The 22,774-nt window shown below is 40.5% G+C and overlaps 2 protein-coding genes and 1 long non-coding RNA gene across 7 annotated transcripts in view; 1 reads left to right on the top strand and 2 right to left on the bottom strand.

The window, feature by feature from the left end:
- The window catches only part of LOC308591734, a 184,298-nt gene that overhangs the window by 96,069 nt on the left and 65,455 nt on the right, over positions 1 to 22,774 (top strand). The window lies entirely within an intron of this gene.
- Positions 525 to 15,696, bottom strand: SAAL1 (serum amyloid A like 1). Of its 4 annotated transcripts, none has more exons than XM_081202209.1 (13): positions 15,032 to 15,696; positions 12,843 to 13,007; positions 12,014 to 12,127; positions 9,566 to 9,649; positions 7,422 to 7,501; positions 6,014 to 6,073; positions 5,476 to 5,591; positions 4,597 to 4,780; positions 3,037 to 3,122; positions 2,735 to 2,935; positions 2,114 to 2,310; positions 1,663 to 1,755; positions 525 to 1,458 (listed from the first exon to the last, which is right to left on the bottom strand). In XM_081202209.1, the coding sequence occupies exons 1-13, from the start codon at positions 15,227 to 15,229 to the stop codon at positions 1,366 to 1,368; spliced, it is 1,671 nt and encodes a 556-aa protein (XP_081058335.1). In that variant the 5' UTR covers positions 15,230 to 15,696; the 3' UTR covers positions 525 to 1,365. The 4 variants fall into 4 exon arrangements, with proteins under 4 accessions (XP_081058335.1, XP_081058338.1, XP_081058336.1 ...); XM_081202212.1 differs by lacking the exon at positions 15,032 to 15,696 and adding an exon at positions 14,716 to 15,000 and having other exon boundaries at positions 12,843 to 12,988; XM_081202210.1 differs by lacking the exon at positions 15,032 to 15,696 and adding an exon at positions 14,716 to 15,000.
- Positions 16,800 to 22,774, bottom strand: part of HPS5 (HPS5 biogenesis of lysosomal organelles complex 2 subunit 2) — a 38,030-nt gene continuing 32,055 nt past the window's right edge. For both annotated transcript variants that reach the window (XM_081202095.1, XM_081202094.1), the window contains exons 21-23: positions 21,708 to 21,814; positions 20,637 to 20,922; positions 16,800 to 19,151 (exon numbers count right to left, since the gene is read on the bottom strand). In XM_081202095.1, coding sequence (XP_081058221.1) covers positions 19,091 to 19,151; positions 20,637 to 20,922; positions 21,708 to 21,814 — 454 coding nt within the window. In that variant the 3' untranslated portion in view covers positions 16,800 to 19,090. The remainder of the gene's footprint in view (positions 19,152 to 20,636; positions 20,923 to 21,707; positions 21,815 to 22,774) is intronic.

The raw sequence follows: 22,774 nt of genomic DNA on the forward strand, positions 1-22,774 counted from the left end.
TTTTTTTAAGTCACTTTATGACGGCATGTTTTCCACCTTGCATACAAAATGACAGCCATTTGAAGAATGACATCATGATTATTAGCGCAGAAGAGAAACATTCTACTACAGTGGTGCCCCGCAAGATGAATGCCTCGCAAGATGGAAAACCCGCTAGACGAAAGGATTTTCCGTTTTTCAATGCGCTTCGCAGGACGAATTTCCCTATGGGCTTGCTTCGCAAGACGAAAAGGTCTTGCAAGTCTTGAGATATTTTTTTTCGCTCCCCCCCCCTTTTTCTAAGCCGCTAAGCCTTTAATAGCCGCTAATAGCGCTAATCCGCTAAGACGCTAATAGGGTTGCTTCGCAAGACGAAAAAACCGCTAGACGAAGATACTCGCGGAACGGATTAATTTCGTCTTGCGAGGCACCACTGTATTCACATGGCAAACCATTGTACTCTCTATACAGCAGAATTAACATTAGGAACATATCTGAGGTGTCAGCAGTTTGTTTTTTAAGGATGTACCAATAATAAGTACTAATCAGTTACAAAATCAGTTTTATTAAGTACAGTTAACATAATTCATTCTGGATATTTGATACTACATACTTTAGGGTCGCTGAGGAATGTTAAGTCCTTAAATATAACCAACATAAATACCATTTGTGGGCTCTTAACCTCTCACAGTTTCTTCGCACATAAGCCTGTTATATGCCTTCCAAAGATGTGACCAGTGTGTGGCAAAATAAACTGTGATAAAAGCGTACATTTTTGTCGTCAACAGTCACCCCACACAAGACACACTTTTTGGAGGCTCCTTACAGGGATTGTCCATTGACACAGGCACATCTGCCTTACTGGACAACTGTTCACTGTATGAACTACACCCCCATCTCCATGATGCAACTGCACCAGAGGAAACAGCCCCCTTCCTTACGCCAGCGAAGAGGCAGAAAACCTGCCCTGAGCCCTTGGTGGCCATTGCCAAGGAAGCCATGTTTTCAGCCTTTCAAGCTTCTGCTGCAGAAAACACAGACCCAACAGTTAACTTTTAAAAACTACATACAAACAGTTTCAAAATAAACGAAGCATCTTCAATTATTTTGTCAATTAAGCTGAGACAAACAACCTCAATGGCTACCAACAAATAAAATTACGCTTGCACTCCCTCTTAAGTACAGTATTTAGAACTGCAGCTGAAAAACAAGTTCTCCTAAAGTCTGTGTTGTATGCCATTCTCCACTCCTTCCATTCTTGTTTTATGAATGAGTTTCCTTGCAAAGATGTTTCAGAAATAACGCACGCTTCTTTATTCTTCACGTTGCTTTCTTAAAACAGGAATGAATTATTCTAAATCTTCCTGTAAAAAAATTAATCTGCTCCTATGCTTGAAGTTTCAAGCTTGGGAATGCTTTTCTTAAGTTGTCAGCAAGGACCTGATCGGCTTCATTCAGCACTTCAAGAAAATTCTCTACCTGTGTAAAATAAAATACAAGTGTCAACAAGTTGAGTCCGGTGGACCACAGGAATTGCCAGGCTATTTAGCATGCATCTTGAATCAGATTAATGAAATCAAATGGATTATTTAAATCAGGTGTGGCTAACCTTCTTTGGCCTGAGGGTTGCATTTACCTACTGGGGGCAACAGTTTTTTGCTTATTTTTAGAGATCATACATACCGGAGAAGAATACAACGGGAGAAGGTTTTTAAACGCACAGGAACATTTCTGTTCATTTAGATGGCTTTGCTTGAGCCCCTCCAGTATGTTTTCCTAGAAACACCAAAATATTATTAGTTCATATAATATTGTGTGTGTGTGTAGAATTTTGTTGCTATCCAACTGAATGAACATGCTCATATAGTACTGTATAAAATAATTTAAAAATGCTGACAATGCAATGCAAATGCAAGATGACAACAAATTAACATGCTCCCATGAAAAGCTCCACATGATGAAAATGCACACATGGAGCCCAGGTGATCAAGGGGTTATTTACCATACCCTGGAAAACATTTCAAAATGAACGCTATAACCCATATAAAAGATGATCGTGTTCATCACTGCACTAGTGATAAAACCAGAGCAGAGACAAAAAGCATGTGAATCTACAGGTTCATATGCCTGTTACCTTAGAAAGTTCCTGAAGAACATTGGACAGTAGTTCACAACAGATGTCCTTCAAGATTTTAAAATGAAAATCCTCCTCAGCTGTTCCCAACTTCTCGGCCTCCTCTGACTTGGGTTTGTTGGAGCTTTCTACAGATCTCTTCCCACATTCATCCATGTTCTGCAAGACTCTAATCAGGCTATCAATCAGAGGCATATCTGACAGGTAAAACAAGAAAAAACTTTATGGACGTATGAACTAGCATTTTTGGTAATCTGCCCTAAGTAACAGTGTAATTAAAGGTTTTGAGATGTGAAAGCTTTGATGAAAAATGGAATGTGTCTCTACATACTTTATTATAATGAAAACAATGAACATTCCAAGGGTTGAAAGAATTATTCCCCAACTAAGGAATATAAGACACTAAAAGGAGAGGGGATCCAGCCACCGAAGCAAATTTGCCCGTACTGGGGAGTCACACAACTGTGGTCTACACAGACATTTGCGTAGATGAACATATATTTTTTCTCATTCCCCATCACCTGTGACCTATACCACAACTCCAGACTGCCACTGTTTTCTATAAAAACCTTAGCATCCCTAAAATATTAGTTCTTGTGGTAAGTAAGAAAGTACACTTGCTTTTCTCCATCTTGATATATTCGTGTCTGTGTCCATATATAGTCTGTGAAGCAAAGATGGCTGATAACACAGACAAAGTAGAAGCCAAGACTGTCTTCTGTTCATGAACAATTATTGGTGGATCATCGGGCTGGCAGAGTTCATGACAAAACAGATCATACAGCAAAGTCCAAGTTTCTTTTCCATTACCAGGAGTCTGTACTTCAGAATGGAAAAAAGAAATATCTCATGCAACTTGAAGAAAACGTCTACCAAAGAATTCTTCAAATTTGTTACAATAAAGTGCAAATGAAGCATCCTACCAATAGCTTGAACACCTTCATCCACTGTGGTAAGCAGCTGTAGGATATGCATATAAACATCAAGCCCTTCTGAACTTTTATCTGTGCTGCAGAAAAGAATTACAAATTATGCTTAGAACTATTACCACCAAGAAATCTGTATGCCTATGTAAAGTGAATATTTTTTACAATATTTCTACCTCAGTTCTCAGTCAATTACTCTTAGGGTGGCTAAACTCAAGTTGTTCTTGAGTTTTCATTTCCAGTAATAGTTTGAACAAGCTATTTTTGTTCAGGTGTGTACACTTGTTCCCTACTTACATGAACAGACTTTCTCCTTTTTTCCATACGGAAAAAGCCTCCGTGCAGACAGACAGAGGCACAGTCCTCTTATAAATATGAGTACCCTTGGTACAGTCTTCCTATCGCTTTGGCAGATAGGTCAAGTGTGGACTTTTTAAAAAATAACATTTTGGGCACCCATGAAATGGTACACGTATACCCAAAAGCCACTACGCATAACACAGACTAAAACATAATAATAATAATAATAATAATAATAATAATAATAATAATAATAATAATAATAATAAATTTTATTTATATCCCGCCCTCCCTAGCTGAAGCCGGGCGGCTAACAACAATAAAACAGTACAAAAGTACAGCACAAACAACACTCTAAAACCATTCATTATAAAATTAATTCAAATCAAGCCACTGGCAACCATTGGGCCAGAGCTCCGCGAAGATTGCCGAGGGAGGGAGTCAGGCTGTGCCCTGGCCAAAGGCCTGGTGGAACAGCTCTGTCTTGCAGGCCCTGCGGAAAGATGTCAAGTCCCGCAGGGCCCTGGTCTCTTGTGACAGAGTGTTCCACCAGATCAGAGCCACAGCCGAAAAAACCCTGGCTCTAGTTGAGGCCAGCCTAACTTCTCTGTGGCCTGGGACCTTCAAGATGTTTTTATTTGAAGACCGTAAGTTCCTCTGTGGGGCATACCAGGAGAGGCGGTCCCGTAGGTATGTGGGTCCAAGGCCGTATAGGGCTTTAAAGGTTAAAACCAGCACCTTAAACCTGATCCTGTACTCCACCGGGAGCCAGTGCAGCTGGTATAGCACCGGGTGAATGTGATCTCGCAGTGAAGTCTCGCTGCAGCATTCTGCACCCGCTGGAGTTTCTGGGTCAGTCTCAAGGGCAGCCTCACGTAGAGCGAGTTACAATAATCCAGTTTGGAGGTGACCGTCGCGTGGATCACAGTGGCTAGGTCAGGGCGAGAGAGGTAAGGAGCCAACTGCTTAGCTTGGCGGAGATGGAAAAATGCCGCCTTTGTTATAGCTGCAATCTGCGCCTCCATGGAAAGGGAGGTGTCGAAGATTACACCCAAACTCTTAACGGACGGTGCTGGCACTAATTGCACATGTGAGATTTGGGTTCAAATCCCCTAACCAATGAGGTCTCATTGGGTAACATTGGTCTAGTAGGATTAAATCGGGAGAAGGGAAACTATGTATGCTGCCAAGTGTGGGATAAAAATGTAAATAAGCAGCTCCAATATCACATGCATTCATATATGGGCATATACATACCAGATTTGTTTTACAGCTTCAAGCAGGCAAGGTACAATTTTGAAATTTGGAAGCTCATCTGGAGAATCATCTGCAGGCTGCTCCACTGACTGACAAGAACCTTTCTTAATCCAGTTTAACATTAATTCTTCATCCAAGTCAAACAACTTGTCGACCACCTCACCTATTTTCACTAGCAACTCCACTGCAACAAAGATTTCATTTATGTATCAATGAACTAATAAAATAAAATTTACTCTTGCTCACTTCTTAGAAAACAAAACAAAGAAAACAGTTTCAATTTATTCATTTTTGTCTGTCTTCTTTTGGTGATGATATCTGTTATTGTGACTTACTTTTAGTGTAAGCTCCTTGAGGTATTATTTATTAGTTAAAACATTTCTATACAGCCCCCCACATCCGTCTCAATACATTTCTAAAGTACATACCTATAACCACTTCCACTTGTGCAAAAAACCACCCAGAACAACACAAAGGGGGGGGGGCAAATCGTTCCATCTGGAAAACCTGCAATGCTTGAGTGGAATGGAACTTTTGTCATAGCGCAACATGGAATTCCACCCAAAGTCTGTATTCAAAGTAGGACGAAGACAGTTTCATTCAGCTTGCCAGCTTGCCAGACGGAACTGGGTTCCCTCTTACTATCATGAGCGGGAAGGAGACAGCTGTGCTGATTATGATTACAATGAATTCAGAAGAATTCACCAAAAAGAGTTAAATAGTTATTGATATACCTCAGTTAAAATGCCTGGAACATTGTTCTTACGAAATATAAAAACATTCAATTGATAAAAGAGTTATTTGAAACATGCTAGCCTTTTTATAAGGAAACAAAAAGTGGCCTGACAGGAGCAATATTCAGATTAATTTATAACATACCATTTGTTGAACTAGACATGATGAAACATACACAGTCATACACTGATGGACTTTGTCGAATTCTTTCCACCCAAATATTGGCCACCTCAGAGTGGCAGAGGCAAGTTAGCAACAACCTAAAGGGGGAAAATCACACTTAATCACATTAAAAAAGAAAACCAATATTTGGGCTGCAATCTTGGAAGGAAGTCCACTTGAAGTCAATGGCACTTGCTTCTCAGTAGATAGTAATAGGATTGTACCATTAATTTTAACTCCATATGTGTAAATGAGGAATGTCTATCAGAGTTATAATAAAAATGAGAATCTGGGATACTGGTATCAGTTCAAATGTGATTTTAGGTAGAAAAGAAAGAATTTGGAAGCCTGAAAGTAAGGCCTATTGTATTCAATAGCACTTGCTTCCAAGTAAGTATATGTAGGATTGAAGCCTTCATTCATTAAATTAAGCACACCTGCTAATATTTTATTTACATGCACTACAACTCAATACTTAGGGGTAGCTTATGCTATTTTAGTTACTGACAAAATAGCTTACCTGCTTGTTTCGAGGAGAGTAGGGGAATCGGAATCACATAAACGCTGCAGCATCATCTGTCTGAAAAAATGACAACAGATTGAAAATGAGGAGACAGCGAGGATTAATTTCCCATACATTTTTCTGAAATTTTGTCCAGACGTACGCCACCACATGCCACCATCTCCTAAATATACATCTCTAATATTTATAGCTGCAAAAATAAAGAACAAGTAAGCTGGGAGGAATTTCTCTATCCAAGTATAAGATGAAGTGAGACACATATTACTATAAAGCTGGGACAATCAGTCATAAAGGGCACTAGCCTACAACTCTGTATTCAAGTTCTTGATTCTTTGTCAACAGCATTTAGACTGGCATTCACTAACTAATTAAAAGGGAAAAATTGTACATGGACAGGAATAGCCTTGCTACTACCTCACATGTCTGTAGTACAAGCAATCTGCTAATTGTAGAACAGCAGTGATAAGGTCATTGCCAGAGAGTTTGAAAGAAATGCAGGACACTGCCTTATGCAGGATCAGACCATTCATCTGTCTAGCTCAGTACTGTCTAGACTGATAGGTAGTAGCTCTCCAGGGTTTCAGAATGGGGTAGTTCCATCTTGAGGTGCCAAGGGTCAAACCTAGGACCTTCTGTAAGCAACGCACATGCTTCTCCAGTGACCTATCACTCAAACTGCAGTTGGTGAACCATTCACTCCTTTAAATCTGTGTCATAAAGTACAAAAAGAGGAAGTGTAACTACGGAGAAGTTAGAAGCTGCTGAAAAACCTCTACTGGAAAAGGGCTGTGCATAGTACAATTTGAAATGTACAAATTTTATGCTCTTTTCCACACTCCCTCCTGTTCTCCTTCAAACTGTTACATTTCAGACATTCAATTCTTTCTCCATTCTTTCAGACACTCTTTCAATACCTCCAAGCTCTCCCTCACCATCCTTCTGCCCTCCCCACACAAATGTACAGAAAACCAGGTCTCAGTCTATCAGTTCCTTTTCTTACATTTACTCCATAACTCTTGTGCTTTGACTCTGACTCCTGCCACATCAATGACATTCCTCTCACTAAAACTTTTTCTGTAGTGAAGTCAAAAACGTACAGAGACATCTGACTCCTGCTTGCCCTTATTACCAGTCACCCTCTTGTCCAGTCTTACAAATGTTAATATCTTGAATCTGTTTCCCCCCACTCTATAAAGAGCATGTCTAGTACATGTGCCTGTCTAGTAAGGTAAAGGTAAAAGTACCCCTGCCCGTACGGGCCTGTCGTGTCCGACTCTAGGGTTGCATGCTCATCTCGCTCTAGAGGCCGTGAGCCGGCACCGTCTAGTACTTTACAACAACTAAGAGTTGAAACATTTACAGTTTCAAAAACACTGAGAAACCAAGAACAAAGCATACTACTTACCCAAGGTTCTCATGTTTGCTAATGGACAGGCATACGTCTTGGCAACAGGCCATATTGCCCAGTATTCCCACACAGATTTCCTGAAATGCCAATATATTGGAGGAAAAGATTGTAGCAGAAAGAAAAATAGTTTCAAGGAATAGGACAGATGTGCTTTTGACCCTTGCTTGGTCTTCAGCAGCCATACAGGCTCAGAGCAGAGCAACATTTATCCATGCCTTCTTCTATGGCAGTGGCTAGATTCAGGTGCTCCAAGATATTTTGGAAGAACATGAACCAATTAAGTATTCCCAAATAAGAATAAAGTTATTTGCACAGTAACACTGTGTGTTACTCGGTGTGTGAGAGAGAGAAATGTACGGTATACTGTCAGGGCCAGAACACAGCAGATCAATGGAAGTTCTGCTTTTGTGAGCCAGCATCTTTGTCATCAGCAAGCTCCCAAATCCATCTGCACCTCCTCTTCCTATTTCCTTCCTCCTGGAGGCAAGAAGCTGCACTGCATCGTCAACTCCCAGAGGCCAATAGAGACTACCTCCACACACCAGCATTTCTCAAATAAAATGCACTGCTCTGTGGATTTTAACTATAAGCCAATCATTGCTGAGAAACAGACTTATAAGTGTAAAAAAAGAGAGAGGGAATTGCCAGCAAGTCTTTTGCCTTGAAGAATTGTTTTTCATTCTGGCCAACACAGGTGAAAAATTATACTGTCAAATTTGAAAGTGCTTAGAAGATGGTTACAGAAAAAGGAGTCAACAGTAGTTCATCCTTTCCAGTAAATATGACATAATTCATGCTATAACTTTTTTAATATAGGAGGGTAAGTATTAAATAAAAGTTATTCCCAAGTATAAATGTATTGATTGATTAATGAATACTGCATTCTGCTTTTCAAGTTGTACTTCCAAAGAAATGTACAAAAGCAAAACAAAAAAGCATATAACTAAAAATAAATATATATCAAAACACCAGGAACAAATCCAACAGGCACAGAAGAAAAATCCAAAGATAACAAAAAGGGGGGCTATTCCCAAAGCACTAGATGGATAAATATCTAGAGCTACATATATCCAGTGCTACAAACCAAAGATTACCCACATGGTGTTAAAGCCATTCTAGCATCGTAGACTGATCTAAAACTTTAGAGAAGTTTATGCAGAAGGAGGTTCTCCCTGAAATAACAAGGTACAGTACTATTTAAGCGTTGAAGGTTAAAATACACATCCTGAGTTGGACATGGAAAGAAATGTGAAGTCGATCCAATTGTTTCATTGCATGTGTGATATGGCTATGCCAATTAATGCCTGTCAATAGTTGGGCAACTGCTTTCCATGCCACATGAAGTTTCTGAACCATCTTCCTTGGCAGTTCCATTGGAACAAGTTAAGCCACAAGATGCTGACAGTGCAATACTATGCACGTCCATTCAGAAGTTAACCCCTGTTGAGTGAAATGTGTTTCACTCCCCCATAAGTGTGATGCTGCCCGAGACATGACTGCACCATGACACACGAATAAAAATAGCCAGGACTCTTACCTTCCAGCAGAAAGTGCAGCGGATTTACTAGAGCAATTCAGCAGTGACACAAGTTGCCAATGCAGCCTATTGAACTCCTTACTTAGAAGTTTTTAAAAACAATTTTGGAGGAATGAGTATGTGAATCAAAGAGCCAATCTAGGAGGGAAACCAGACTTGATGATCCACTGTGACTCTTACAACCCCACAATCCTATGACTAAAGGAAATTTTTAATTATCCTAGCTTTTCAAGCACTGTGTTCCCCTAATTTAAGAAGCCAAAAGTCAATGTAATCCCCCTCCCCATGGATTTGGCAGCACTGTCTTATGAAGAGATACTTTTAATTTTATTGGGAGCTACATTAGGCTGACTGCCACATTATTAAGTTAAGAGGAATCAGGTTTTATACTAATATTGTGCAGAACTGTGACTAAGAACAAAACCTGCTGGAAATTGAGAAATAGGCCTTGATTCTATATTGGCTTGTCTACTGGTAGAGCTGAATACCAATTCTTTTCTATTTTGCCTTTCATCTGCACCTGCCTATATAGGGCATACGGATCGCAACAAAAAAGCACAATGCATTATTAATAAACAGGGTACAGAGTCAAGAGATGACTTACAGTAAGCCGAGGACTCTTGGACTTGGCAAAGACACCCAAAAATATATCAGGGGCATTAAACTCTTGTAGAAATAAAGCAACATCCTGTAAACAAGAATGGTTATGTGTCAGTGGACGATTACATGAGAAATGAAATTCAGTTCACTTTGAAAAGTAAGGCAGTCTTTCATTCAGATTCAGATGACCACTACACATACCCAACTATAAGTAGCTATCTTGTCAGTTCTTATTTATCCAGTGCATTCACACTTGTCATTTTAGGGGGGGCCGCTAGGGGCGCCTTGGAAGATGGCAGATATTAACATCTATCCAGCTCGCACGATTATGGGGAGTAAATCAGTCTCCCTCATCTCTCCAGGGGGGAGAGATGCAGTTTTCACCCGCTGTTGCCATAAATCACTCCCGAGTTCGGAAGAAGGAGGGGGTGAGGCACTGGGTGCACAACGGGCCTCGGAACCCCTCTGAAGCTGCTTTCAGGTGCGAAACTAGTTGCGTTACTTAAAAGGGAAAAAAATGGTGAAAGATAATGCACATGCTTCAAGAGAGGCAGGAGGTTTTTATCTGCTAACAATTTTACCATCGAAATGAAGAAGACTGAGACGGAAGATTACATCAAAGTACTACAGACATGGTATGTGGAATGGAATGCAACGGAACTGAAAGAGGGGGGAAATGACTTTTTTTTTTTTTTGCTCTGCTCTATGTGATTAACTAATAACCCTCCCTCTTAGAAGATCCGTCACAGCAATTAATTGGCAAATGGGACTAAAAATGAACTGTGTGGGAATAATATGAACTTAAAGGTTTTACTCTGTGAAGGATTTGGAAAGAAGAAGGGCTCTCTTTGTGACGCAGTAAGAATGGAGATGTGATACGAGACCTGTGTTGCAGGAGGTTTGGTCTTGGGGAGGGCGAGCCGAAGATTTATTATTTTTGATGAGATTGCGAACTGGAAGGGGCAGCCCTCCTGGAAAAAGACTAATTTACGATGCAACAGGTCAGGAAAGTTAAAGAGCGAGCTTTTAGACTGTATTTCATCGGAACGACAAAATGGCGATTGCTTGCTCGAGCGGACATGCCTGGACTATTGGATGAGAGTGATTTACGAGAGAGCAGTACAAAGCCCACACAGAAACACAAATAAGACTGTTTTTTTCAACCCACTTGCGGAGCAACTCGGAGGTGAATGAAAAGGAAAATGAGTAACAACAAGGATTGAGAAGAGGGGACTGGAAATATCATTCTGAATATGAAAGCAGCACAAATATTCGAGGATTGGACTCCTGCCGATCAAGAAGCATGGGTACCCCCCACAAAAATTTATAATTTGGAAAATAATTGGATTATATGATTTGTATTGTTATAATTTGGATTAATTGGTTTGATGTGTTTAATTTGGTAAGATGAAACTTAATAAAAATTATTTTTTTTAAAAAAAACCACTTGTCATTTTAGTCCCTCCTACACCGAAGTTAATGATTATCTATAATGATATATCCATTAATAGAAAAATACCCAACTGCTTCTTAAATTAACACAGTGGTACCTCGGGTTACATACGCTTCAGGTTACAGGCTCCGCTAAACCAGAAATAGAGCTTCAGGTTAAGAACTTTGCTTCAGGATGAGAACAGAAATCGTGCTCCGGCGGGGCGGCGGCAGCGGGAGGCCCCATTAGCTAAAGTGGTGCTTCAGGTTAAGAACAGTTTCAGGTTAAGAACAGTTTCAGGTTAAGAACGAACCTCCGGAACGAATAAAGTACTTAACCCGAGGTACCACTGTACAAGATATTAAGAAATTGGTAAGAAAGCCAATAAGGTCCTATGTATTTTGCTGAGCTGGCCCAGATTATTCCCACAATTCCTAAGAACTCTGTGATGGACAGCAGTTTTCCCACACACAAGAAACTCTCATGATATACAACTTGACAGCTACAGTAAACTGATATTTCAGAAGATACTCATCATTCATCTCACATTTTTTAAAAAAATTAGGGCAGGAAAAAACCTTCCAAGACAATATACAATGAGTGAATATCCGTTGTTAGTCACACTCAGAATAGGTCTACAGATTTTAATGGGCCTACTCTGAGCTTAACTAACACTGGATTTTGCCCCAAAGAGAGTACTAACAGATAGCACAAAACAACACAGTTTCGCAACTTACACATTTTAGCAACACTGTTCCTAGCCAACAATAGCTATGCATGATTCTTCTTTTACAAGCTTACTGGACACTAAAATATCTAAGGAACAGAAACCAGACACCTCCCAGATAATTGCAAACCTTTACAGAATATACTTATTTTATTAATTGATAGATTGAAGTTGTTTACAATAAGGCTAACCTTAAACATAGAATAAAACAAAATACATATCTGCAAATATTTACAGATAACAACCACTAAAAATATCCAAAGTATCAGAATACCAAATCACTAAAAACATACCTTATCCATTGACATGTCCCATACTTTGCAAATGTCATTTTCCAGTTCTTCATTTAGCTCCACTTCTTCTTCAACATTGTTCAACTCAGATTCATCTTCCTTAGAGCTAACAACCTTCCAAAGAAAAGAAGAACATACTGACAAAGGAACCAAAGTAGCACAATAAGCCATTGGTCTGCTCAAACACACATTGGTCTGCAATGCACCACTTTTCTCCTGTTTGACCCGTAAGGAGAAACTTCTACCCAAATATGAAATATTACCTCAATACACTACTGTTTCAGCAGCCTGAGTGTGAGCAGTAAGTTTATCACTAGAAATCAGCAATTATGTTATTCATTATAGATAGCACAAATAAAGCATAAATCCAACAAGATTTTAATTTAATTTCACTTTGCACTTGCACCAGCATGGCAAATTTTATATTATCACCTGCCCACCTCAGTCCACCCATCTTTACTCAAAGACAAGTCTACTGATGTCAACATGACTTAATTCCAAGCAAATACAAATAGGACTGCAGCCTTAGAATACACATTTCACAGTTCCAATTGATATCAGCAACCACTGGTTGGAATGGACCTTGAATATCATCTAGTTCAATTCTCTGCAGATGCAAGAGATCAAGCATTTACTTAGACAGGGCTTCTTCCCATCTATTTTTACCTGCTGTTTTAGACATTATATGTTTTATAGACCACATATTTTTCACATATATACACATTCAATTTAAAAGCTTCTAAAACTAGACATTGTACAATTCAAACATATTGTTTGTTGCCCTCACATCCAATTTGGCCATGAGTGGTTTCATGTGTATGCAGCATACCTCAATAAGTTTTGTAAGGACGCTGAAAAACCAGTGTTTGCTGTAAACTGTATTTCTAATAGAATCCCCAGGAACGACATCCTCCTCCTCGTCATTGCTGGAAGGTGGTGATGGATTCCTGTCCATATTTGAGTAACACAATCCAACTGCCAGATTAAAAAATTTCTAAAAGTGAGCACAAACAACAGCAAAATATTTTAAAACCACAAAGGCTCATCCCAGCACTTATTATTCCTTAACAGCTGTCCATGGATGAGACCAATATGTTTTATATCCAAAAGATACATGCATATGTGCCTCCTTTCATCCAAAAACAAAGCCTTGCAATCACTTCCTCTCAATTAAAGCCTTAAAAAATGTTTTGTTAATGTGCACGGCAATCACACTGTGGGTTTTTAAAAATTAAGTACAGTGGTACCTCAGGTTAAGTACTTAATTCGTTCCAGAGGTCTGTTCTTAACCTGAAACTGTTCTTAACCTGAAGCACCACTTTAGCTAATGGGACCTCCCGCCGCTGCTGCCATGCTGGAGCACAATTTCTGTTCCCATCCTGCAGCAAAGTTCTTAACCCAAGGTACTATTTCTGGGTTAGCGGAGTCTGTAACCTGAAGCGTATGTAACCTGAAGCATATGTAACCTGAGGTACCACTGTACTGGGCACATGAAGTGGGGAGGTGGTCCTTTGAAACCTTTGGAACCTAGGAAGCCCTTCAATTAAAAAAGAAACAAGGCCAATTCAAATGCTGACACACCTGCTGACAAATCTACTGCATTTACTCAAATCTAATGCTCATCTTTTTTGCCCAAATTATGCTGTGAAAATTAAGGTGTGCATTAGATTCAATGGCACATTTACTGGACATTTGCCAGGAAATGGTTTCAAGGTTCTGAAAACCGAGGTGCCCATTAGATTTGATGGCGCACTAGACTCGAGTAAATACGGTACATCTTGTGGGATGTGGTGCTGGGCCTCCCACCAGCACACTCTTTCCCATAGGACATAGTATGAAAAGCACACAAAACACGAACACAGAAGACACGTATTCACCTATCCTTCCCAGTTCTTCAACAGCTCTTTGAATGAAAGGCAGTGTACCTAAACAAGACATAGGCAAACTCGGCCCGCCAGGTGTTTTGGGACTACAACTCCCATCATCCCTAGCTAACAGGACCAGTGGTCAGGAATGATGGGAGTTGTAGTCCCAAAACAGCTGGAGGGCCGAGTTTGCCTATGCCTGACCTAAACCCTGCGTTTTACATAAGTTTGCTCTGTTTTCAACTTTTAAATATGGTTTTTACTGTAGTGTTTTATGTATTTCTGTTGCAAACCGCTTTGATACTTTTTTACGAAATAGCAGCATATAAATATTTGTAAATAAATGCCGGTCCTGATCTGCCCCATTGGATCTGAAGCTGGCAACATCTATAATCTATTGAGAGGACTACCTAGAAATTAAATAACATTTCCAAACAATCCCTTGGTTAGGGCATCTCAAGGTGCAAGTAAAAAAGAACGGAGAAGAACGAGGGGGCACCACTAAAATGATGAGCGTCAGCTCTAACCATTAAACCAGGAGGCTCCAAGGGCTGGCGCCCACCCTGAGCCTTAGTCATCCTTCTCTCTCCCTCAAAGCGCGAAGAAAACTAATGAAACCCAAGCAATCAAGAGGAGAGCTTTTTCTCTTTTTTAATCACCTCACGTGCTTCCTCGCCTGAGCCCTAACACTGAAAACACGTTCCGGGGATCAGATTAAGCCCTGGCAAGACCCCCCCACCCACCCCCCCGCTAGACCAAAAACCAGGACAAAATCTGCCCCCTCAGCAATGATTCCCACAGGAGCCGCGATATATCCCGAGCGGCGACAGAAGGAACCTTGGCTCGCCGCCGCCGCCGCGTCTTCTGCTTCAGCCCCCACAAGTTCAGGTGGCCCCGTGGGAGACGCGCGGCCGCCGCCGCTGTTTACAGGCCTGCCCGTCCTTTCCCGCCTTCTCTCTCTCTCGGCCAATGAAGCAGCTCCAAGGATGGGAGAAGGAGGAGGAGGAGGACGGCGGCAAACCTTCGTAGGCCCTCGGAAGCTGAAGCGGCTTCCGCCAGGCCCTGGAGGCGCCCCAGGCCTTGCTTCTCCCTCCGCCCGGAATGGAGAGCAGCCACACGGCCTCGCCCTCACGAAGCCGCCGTGCAAACTCACGAAGCGAAGCGCCCCCGGGCGGCGGCCTCTCGAAACGCCCGGCAACGGGTGGCCTCGGCGTCCCTTTTTAATAATAAAATTTCCCTTTCCCCGCAAAGGCTTTTTTTTTTTTAATACACCCAATGACGGTGCACGTCCTCGTGCGAATGGAACTGTCGGGTCGAGAAAGTAGTTTCCTGGTTGGTTCTCCGCCTTCATCAAAGCAGACTTTCCAGGAAAAAGGAAAAAAAATCTCCCACAAAATTTGACTGGAACTTTTTCAAAGATCCAACATGACTAGGAAATCCTAAAATGAGGATTTGAAGAGCCGGGTCTCTTTTGCCAGTTGTTGCTCTTGTCAAAAGTGGGTGGAAATGAAAGAGTGCCTGGAAGACGATCAGTGCCCTTTTTACCTATAAGCTAAACAAGCTATAGCTTAGGGCCCCACTCTCTTGCCCCCCCCCTCCAAATTTCACTATTCATATACAGAGGTACCTCTGGATGCGAACAGGATCCGTTCCGGAGCCCCGTTCACATCCAGAAGCAAACGCAACCTGCGTCCACGTGTCGTGATTCGCCGCTTCCACACATGTCATTTTTACCATCTGCGCATGCGGCAAAACCCGGAAGTAACGCACTCCAATAATTCCGGTTCGCCGCAGCGCACAACCCAAAAATACTTATCCCGAAGCTACTTCAACCCAAGGTATGACTGTACTTCTTAATTGTATTTCAGTTGAACAATTACTTTGATCAAATACATATTTTGTTATGTGCAAAAGGCTTTAGATACCTGTTAGGTCCATAAATGACCATATAGCATATATTCAACACAAAAAACAGCAACAATTTGTTGATACAGGGCAGCTGGACATATAAAGGGCCCCATTACCTTCAGTAGCTTAGGGCATCATCAAACCTAAATCCGGCCCTGAATACAATGCGCAACTGGCTGAAGCCAAGAGTGGACAGCTCTGGGAAATGACTGCCCAATTTCTACAAGGAGCTAGTTTATTGCAGGGAAAGGAAGGAACTTCCACAAACTTTTCAAGGATTCGGTTCCCCTATCCCCCAGGAAATAGGTTGTGTTCAAACTTTAGGGGGGGACACTGGCAACTTTGTTTCAGTGTCATGGAGAAATAACTTCAACTTTTTGGAAGACATATTTCCCTTTTGTATTCAGCAATATTGTCTCCTGCCAGCATGCAGAAACTGAAAACATTATAAAGAAAAAAGAAATGTATGCTATTCCATCTTTATTTTGATTCCTCAAAAATCTATTATGCTTAAACAATGGAGGTTCAATAGCTAGCCTAGGGCTATTTTATAAAGTTACATTATTAGAATAGCACAAATGTTGGCCCTTGGGTAATTTTCTACATGTCACTGAAAGAAGGGTTTTCAAAACAACTGTGGTTCAAGATTTCAAGAGTTGATGCTTTGCTATGTTCTTAGGTGCAAGCACTTCTGTAGTAAAAGCAGTAAGAGGGAAAGTCTGGCAGCAAACTTGGCTCTCTTCTCTTTTGTAGAGATGAGACCCTAAAATGCAATGATTTCAGTTTCATAAATCCCTAGATTTAAATTCAAACCTAGCACAGAGAAAGCTGACCATTCAACAGGATGACCTGTCATATGCAAGCAAAAAAAAAAAAAAATCAACATAGTACTCATGAGAATTATAAAATGAACTGCTTGTATGTCCTTTATTTTCCAGCATGTAAACTAATATTTTATGGCCAATCGACTTTTTACATCCCGAATGTTACTGAAAAATGAACAAAACGTTGAGTAAGATATATTAATTTTTATTAAAATCTGGATTAACAAAAATATGAACAAGGCACAAACAAAGCTGTTTGGTTACAAGCAATGTTTTAAAGCTGTTGATTAAACATGAACAGTGACTACAAAATAAAGTATGCTTGCAAGTAAATTATTTTTAAAAATACAAATTGTTAAGCTGTAACAAAATGCAAAACAATGTTTCATAAACTTTTAGTTGTTCCACATCACATTCTCTTCAAAAAAATCTGTGTGAAAAGTACCATTTCATGATTTTGTGCTTCTTTTTAATAAAAAATATCGCAAAACCAATAAGTGAAATCCAACCAAGTTATATTCAGAATAGACCTGTCAAAGTCAATGGACTTAAAGTCTACTCTGAGCACAATTAACACACTGGCTATTCCCCCCACCTCCAACGTGAGGTAGTAAACATTCATTTAAAAATAAGGCCCAGATTCAAAGAGCTGGAGGGTGAACTCTACACACATCTGGGCTTCTGGAAGTAGCCTCCACAGCACTAATGAAACCTGCCAGAAAACTCAGGGGAACAGCACAGGTCTAAGAAGATACTGTGGAGAATCAAGCTTTTGCACATGGCCAACAAGTTTCTTTGAGCTGTGTCCTAAAAATATATATATAAGGCCCTCAAGCATGTAAGTTAAGAAAGAAGAACTCAGTAGTATTAAATTACGTGTAAGTCCTTACAAGCTGTACAGTAAACCTGAGTATACAAGATGATGCAATTGTGACATTTCGGTTTTCAGCTGAAGGACTATAATAATATTACACAATTCTCTAATCTTTCTCTAGCCCTGATTACCAAGCTTCAATAAGTCACTAGTAACGTATGAAAACTGCATAGTTCTAACATATTTAATACAAGAACAATGGGCAACATTCAATGAAGTCATACTCGGTGTCTCCTTTGAGTATGACTAATGTTAGATATCACCCAATATCTAAAAGGCACAATTTACATGGACTTTGAGTCAAACCACCTCAGTGCATTAGGGGGGAAAAGCACTATTTTATGTGCGTGGTGTGGGAAAGTTGCCAATTCCACCATCACCCCCCCCCAACAAATACTGCAGTGCTTTCCATTCCCCAAAAGGCCAATCTAGAGGATCCCCCCAACTTTCAGCAGATCTTTTTTCAAAAGATGTGGGAAGCTACTGCCAGATGGAGAAGCAAGTACCTTTGCACCAGGAGAAATAACTGCAAATTGCTTTGGATCCAAGCCTTCTCAAAAATGAAGCATCCAGTATTAAATAATCTTAACATACAAATGGAAACCAAATTACGTGCATATATCTTGATCAAATATCCAATGGTAGTATTAACAGAAATGTGGAGCGCATTTTCTTATACATCATTTCTGAAAACAGTCAAGCATTACAAAAAACAACAACCCAACACCTAGATTTAGAAGGAAAAGTATATTATTATACCGATTTGATGAACAGGATTCTATGCGTGCATACTTGGGCATAGGCTGTATTGAACAGTGGGAACTGTTTCCAAGCATGCATGCACAGGATGCATTGTGCAAGGATGTAAACAAAAAAACAGTGCAAAATTTTTCTTTAGGATGTGTGCAATGAGAGAGCACTATGCCATAGTATACAGGATTATATAAACTTTTAAAATGCCAAAATATTATGTTAAACACCATTTTTAATATATGCAAGTTCTGCCAGTGTTTACATTTAACTACCGGAATCTCAGTTCTGTTGATTATCACTTCAAATTCAGAATAAAATTTGTAAAATTCCACAGTGCTATAGTTATAAATATTTGGAGATTATATACTTGATTTAACACCCTTTTACTTCAGCCAATGAATCAAGAGTTATATTAAAAGTGTTTTAACTCAACTCAATTATTATACACTTAGTCCCTGCAATTACATTCATTTATATGCAGCTTTCTGAAAATGGCAATCTGCTAGAAATGTGATGGAAGTTATTCATTTGAAATTTATATGCTGAATGTGAAGCACTGCTTCCTACATAAAGAATCCAATTTTCACATCTAAACTTAATGCTAGTAGCTCAAAGGGGTTACCATGCACAAGCATTCTTGCTGAGCAAGCAGCAGCATTACAATTGTTCGTTACAAGTACTGGGTAAACATGCATTCAAATACTGAATGACGGAAATCCAGTAGCTTCGTTATCACTTTTTCTGCAAATCTGACTAAATGCATCTTCACTTTGACAGGAAAGCATTGCTGGGAAAATGGCACAGCACAAGAGGAACATGCTTCTTACTACTATCATTTTCCGTCATTTGTTTGCTATGCTTGTTGAGACCACAAAAATCGGTCACATCTTTCCAACATGGACTGAATCAGGGCTCTGCAACAAAAGTGAACACATAGGAGAAAAGAGATATTATAAAGAAATTGGGGACTAACTCTACACAGCAAATTTCATCAAATTCATTAACTAATAAATGTGCCTTTACACTTGTCTGCACTGCAGGTTGTTACTACTGCAACTTCTGGTTGTTTAAAGAAGTTGAACCTGCCACATCAGTCAAAAGATTTATGCATTGCAAGGGGCTGCACTAATAATAATAATAATAATAAATTTTATTTATACCCCACCCTCCCCAGCCAAGGTTGGGCTCAGGGCGGCTAACAAGCAATGGTAAAAACAAGTTGGATGAATACAACTTAAAAACAAGATTAAAATACAACATTAAAACACTGAAACATTAAAATGCAGCTTCATCACAGGAGGAGAAAGGAAAAAAGAAAGAGGGGGAGGGAATCAAATTGACTCCAAGCCAAAGGCCAGGCAGAACAACTCTTACAGGCCCTGCGGAAAGAAATCAGATCCTGCAGGGCCCTGGTCTCATGAGACAGAGCGTTCCACCAGGCCGGAGCCAGTGTTAAAAAAGCCCTGGCTCTGGTTGAGGCTAATCTAACTTCCTTAGGGCCCGGGACCTCTAGGGTGTTGCTATTTATGGATCTTAAGGTCCTCCGTGGGGCATACCGGGAGAGGCGGTCCCGTAGGTACGAGGGTCCTAGGCCGTGAAGGGCTTTAAAGGTCAAAACCAGCACCTTAAATCTGACCCTGTACTCCACCGGGAGCCAGCGCAGCTGGAAAAGCACTGGGTGAATATGCTCCCATGGCAGAGACCCCGTGAGGAGCCTCGCTGCAGCATTCTGCACCTGCTGGAGTTTCTGGGACAGCTTCAAGGGCAGCCCCGCGTAGAGCGAATTACAGTAGTCAAGCCTGGAGGTGACTGTCGCATGGATCACTGTGGCCAGTTCAGTGCGGGAAAGGTAAGGGACCAACTGCTTGATGCGGCGAAGGTGGAAAAATGTCGCCTTGGCTGTTGCTGTAACCTGCGCCTCCGTGGAAAGGAGGCGTCAAGGATTACACCCAAACTTTTAACAGAAGGCAATGGCACTAATTGGGCCCCCGCAAGAGAAGGGAGTTGGTCCCTCATCCCCATGTGGTCCCCTGTGGTCCCTCTCCAATTCTACAATTCTATGATTCTGTTATTCTGTCTGTTCATTTCATACTGCTCAGTAAGAAACATCTGCATTTATACAGAAGTGGGCCATCCCATGCCAGTATAGGCTATTCTATGAATTTTGTGAAAGAGATTTTCTAACCATCCTTGCTTCTGGTTTCAGTAAACTATAGCTTGTACCACATCTGGATGCAATGCTATAGTTTGCCATTAACTGAAGTATGAAGGTTCCAATCTTGGCACATGGAGTGTGTGAAAGCCTGAAGGCTTATAGCTACTTGAACATGCAACACTTAATCATGACACAGTATTACCTTTTGACACAACCAATTTCAGACCATTATCAGAAGACTTACCTTTGTCTTTTTTCAGCAATTCTTAGTATCTCACAGACCTTGGCAAATCTTTCAGATAATTCAACCATCAGGCCGCATTCCTGCAACAGCTGCAAGGCACGATCGGGACCAATTACTCTGGCCAACAGCAGAACCACATTTTCAACTGTTACACTATTTGGCCAATTCGGATCACCATTACTAACAGCACCGCCATTTTGCATAGCTGGATGAGGAACACTACTGCAATGACTCTTCACAAGGCAAAGAAGGAATTTCCATTCTTCCATTGTTTCTGGAATTGCCCCTAAATGCAAAAGGAAATGATTTAGAGATCCAAACCAGATTGCTTTGTAGGACTCAATGGTGTGAGTTAAATTAAGCAGGTCAGCCCAGGCCAATCTTAGGTCCCTAGATGGTGTTAGCCTGCAACTCCCATAATCCTTGACCACTATGCCTGGGGATGATGGAAATTGTAACCTCACAATACTAGAGGGTGGGGTAGGGTGGGGAGATTCATGGACAGAATAATAGAGTAGATAGCAGGTGACACTGAGAGCATGTACGCAAGAGACAGGAAGAAGGATGGAAGTTTCCAACGATGGACACTTAACTGCATTTGCTGCAGGATAGAATGGGACATTAAATTGTCACGGCAACACTATCTCTATTATACTGGAACACAAAACACAAATTCAAGAGAGAGTCTGATTAAATTTAAATGAGCAAAAATAATAAATAAAAGGTTTTTCAAAATTCACAAGCTGCCAATGTAGAAGAGGGAAAACAATGTAGCAGAAATGCCACATTTTATTGTGTGCACAATACTGGTGTTCTACAGTACGCTTAGGTGTAATTGCACTGGAAAAAAGGGTGCATGGTAACAATGTGGTTAATTTTTTCTTTTTCTTTTCTTTTCCTGCCAGAAATGCACTTGGGGTGATTACTTCCATAGCTTGGTTTTGTTCTTGTTGTTAAACTGTTTTATACTGACATTGATTTTAAAAATTGATAAATAAAAAGATGTCAAAACTAGTTAGTACAAGCAGGGAATGTGGAATTCACTCAAGAATCAAATTAAGTTTTACAAACCATGTTCTCTATCCAACAAGTTCATATCATCCAAACAAACAATATGGGTAAGGGCTTCAGGTCTTCTATCCAGCTCCAAACAGAGAGAAAGATATCCAGGCCAGAAGCTGTAACAATATTATGGAGAGTTTAACAAACCAAAAGTAAATACTTATTATGAGTAATTATAACCTGACTGACACTTCAATATACCACAACCTTCACTGAGAAGATGAGCTTCCTTCTATCTCCTCTCACTGAACAAAGAGTTACAAGTTTAGATCACAGGATAATATGCAGTATTATATTGTCATTTTTGATACTCCAACAGCATACGTCAAAATCCATATTCCATGCCTATCTTCAGGAGAATAATGACCCAATACACACCTCTCAGTATCTATTAATAGCAACAGCACCAATTTCCCCCTTAACACAGAACACATACACCTCCAAGTTAACCAATATCTTAAATAAAAAAAGTTATGCAATCAAATCCAGCTGGGAGGCCCTCTTCAATTAAAATAAATAAATCTAGTTTCTGGGAGCATAACAAATCTTGACGTAGCAAGACAGAGGAGCTCACATCCAAATTCACTTCTGCCTGGTCCTTTTTGCTGCCGCATCAGGCCAAGTCAACATTTGGCTTAGTGTGTCATCTGATCTGAACAGGGGTTTGTGGTTAATCTCTCTCTTCACTAACCATGAGTTGCAACCAAGAGCCCTGGGGTCAAATGAAATGAAGGGAACCTAAATTCACAGCCGAGAACCCAAATCCAACAGATTTATATGGAACTTGGAAGTACATTAACATTTTCAGAATTCTGTACTTCTTCAGCAGCAAACAGAATGCAAGACTTTCGTGTTACTACACCACTACCAACAGGCCCATGTATGCAATTCTAGCAATGGATATTTATGCTGTGGAGTGGGGAAGAGAGAAGAGGCAGGTAAGCTTTAACTCAGGGATGGGGAATCTGGGGCCCCCACAGGCTGAGCACTGGAAGGGCCACAGGTTCCCCAGCCCCATTTTAACTAAAGCACAGTTGCAGCTTCATTATTTATTACCGCTGCTCAGTGCTATGGCA

The sequence above is a fragment of the Podarcis bocagei genome (genome assembly GCF_964188305.1).
Source record: "Podarcis bocagei genome assembly, chromosome: 1".
NCBI classification, from domain to species: domain Eukaryota; kingdom Metazoa; phylum Chordata; class Lepidosauria; order Squamata; family Lacertidae; genus Podarcis; species Podarcis bocagei.

What these genes read in the sequence shown, in the direction of transcription:
- SAAL1 (XM_081202209.1), bottom strand. Translation starts at nt 15,229, where the DNA reads ATGAAGGCGGAGAACCAACCAGGAAACTACTTTCTCGACCCGACAGTT. An exon ending in CCAAGAGTCCTCGGCTTACT is followed by an intron (nt 7,502 to 9,565) that starts GTAAGTCATCTC and finishes TTGGCATTTCAG; the next exon opens with GAAATCTGTGTGGGAATACT. An exon ending in TCCCGTTGTATTCTTCTCCG is followed by an intron (nt 1,459 to 1,662) that starts GTATGTATGATC and finishes TATTTTACACAG; the next exon opens with GTAGAGAATTTTCTTGAAGT.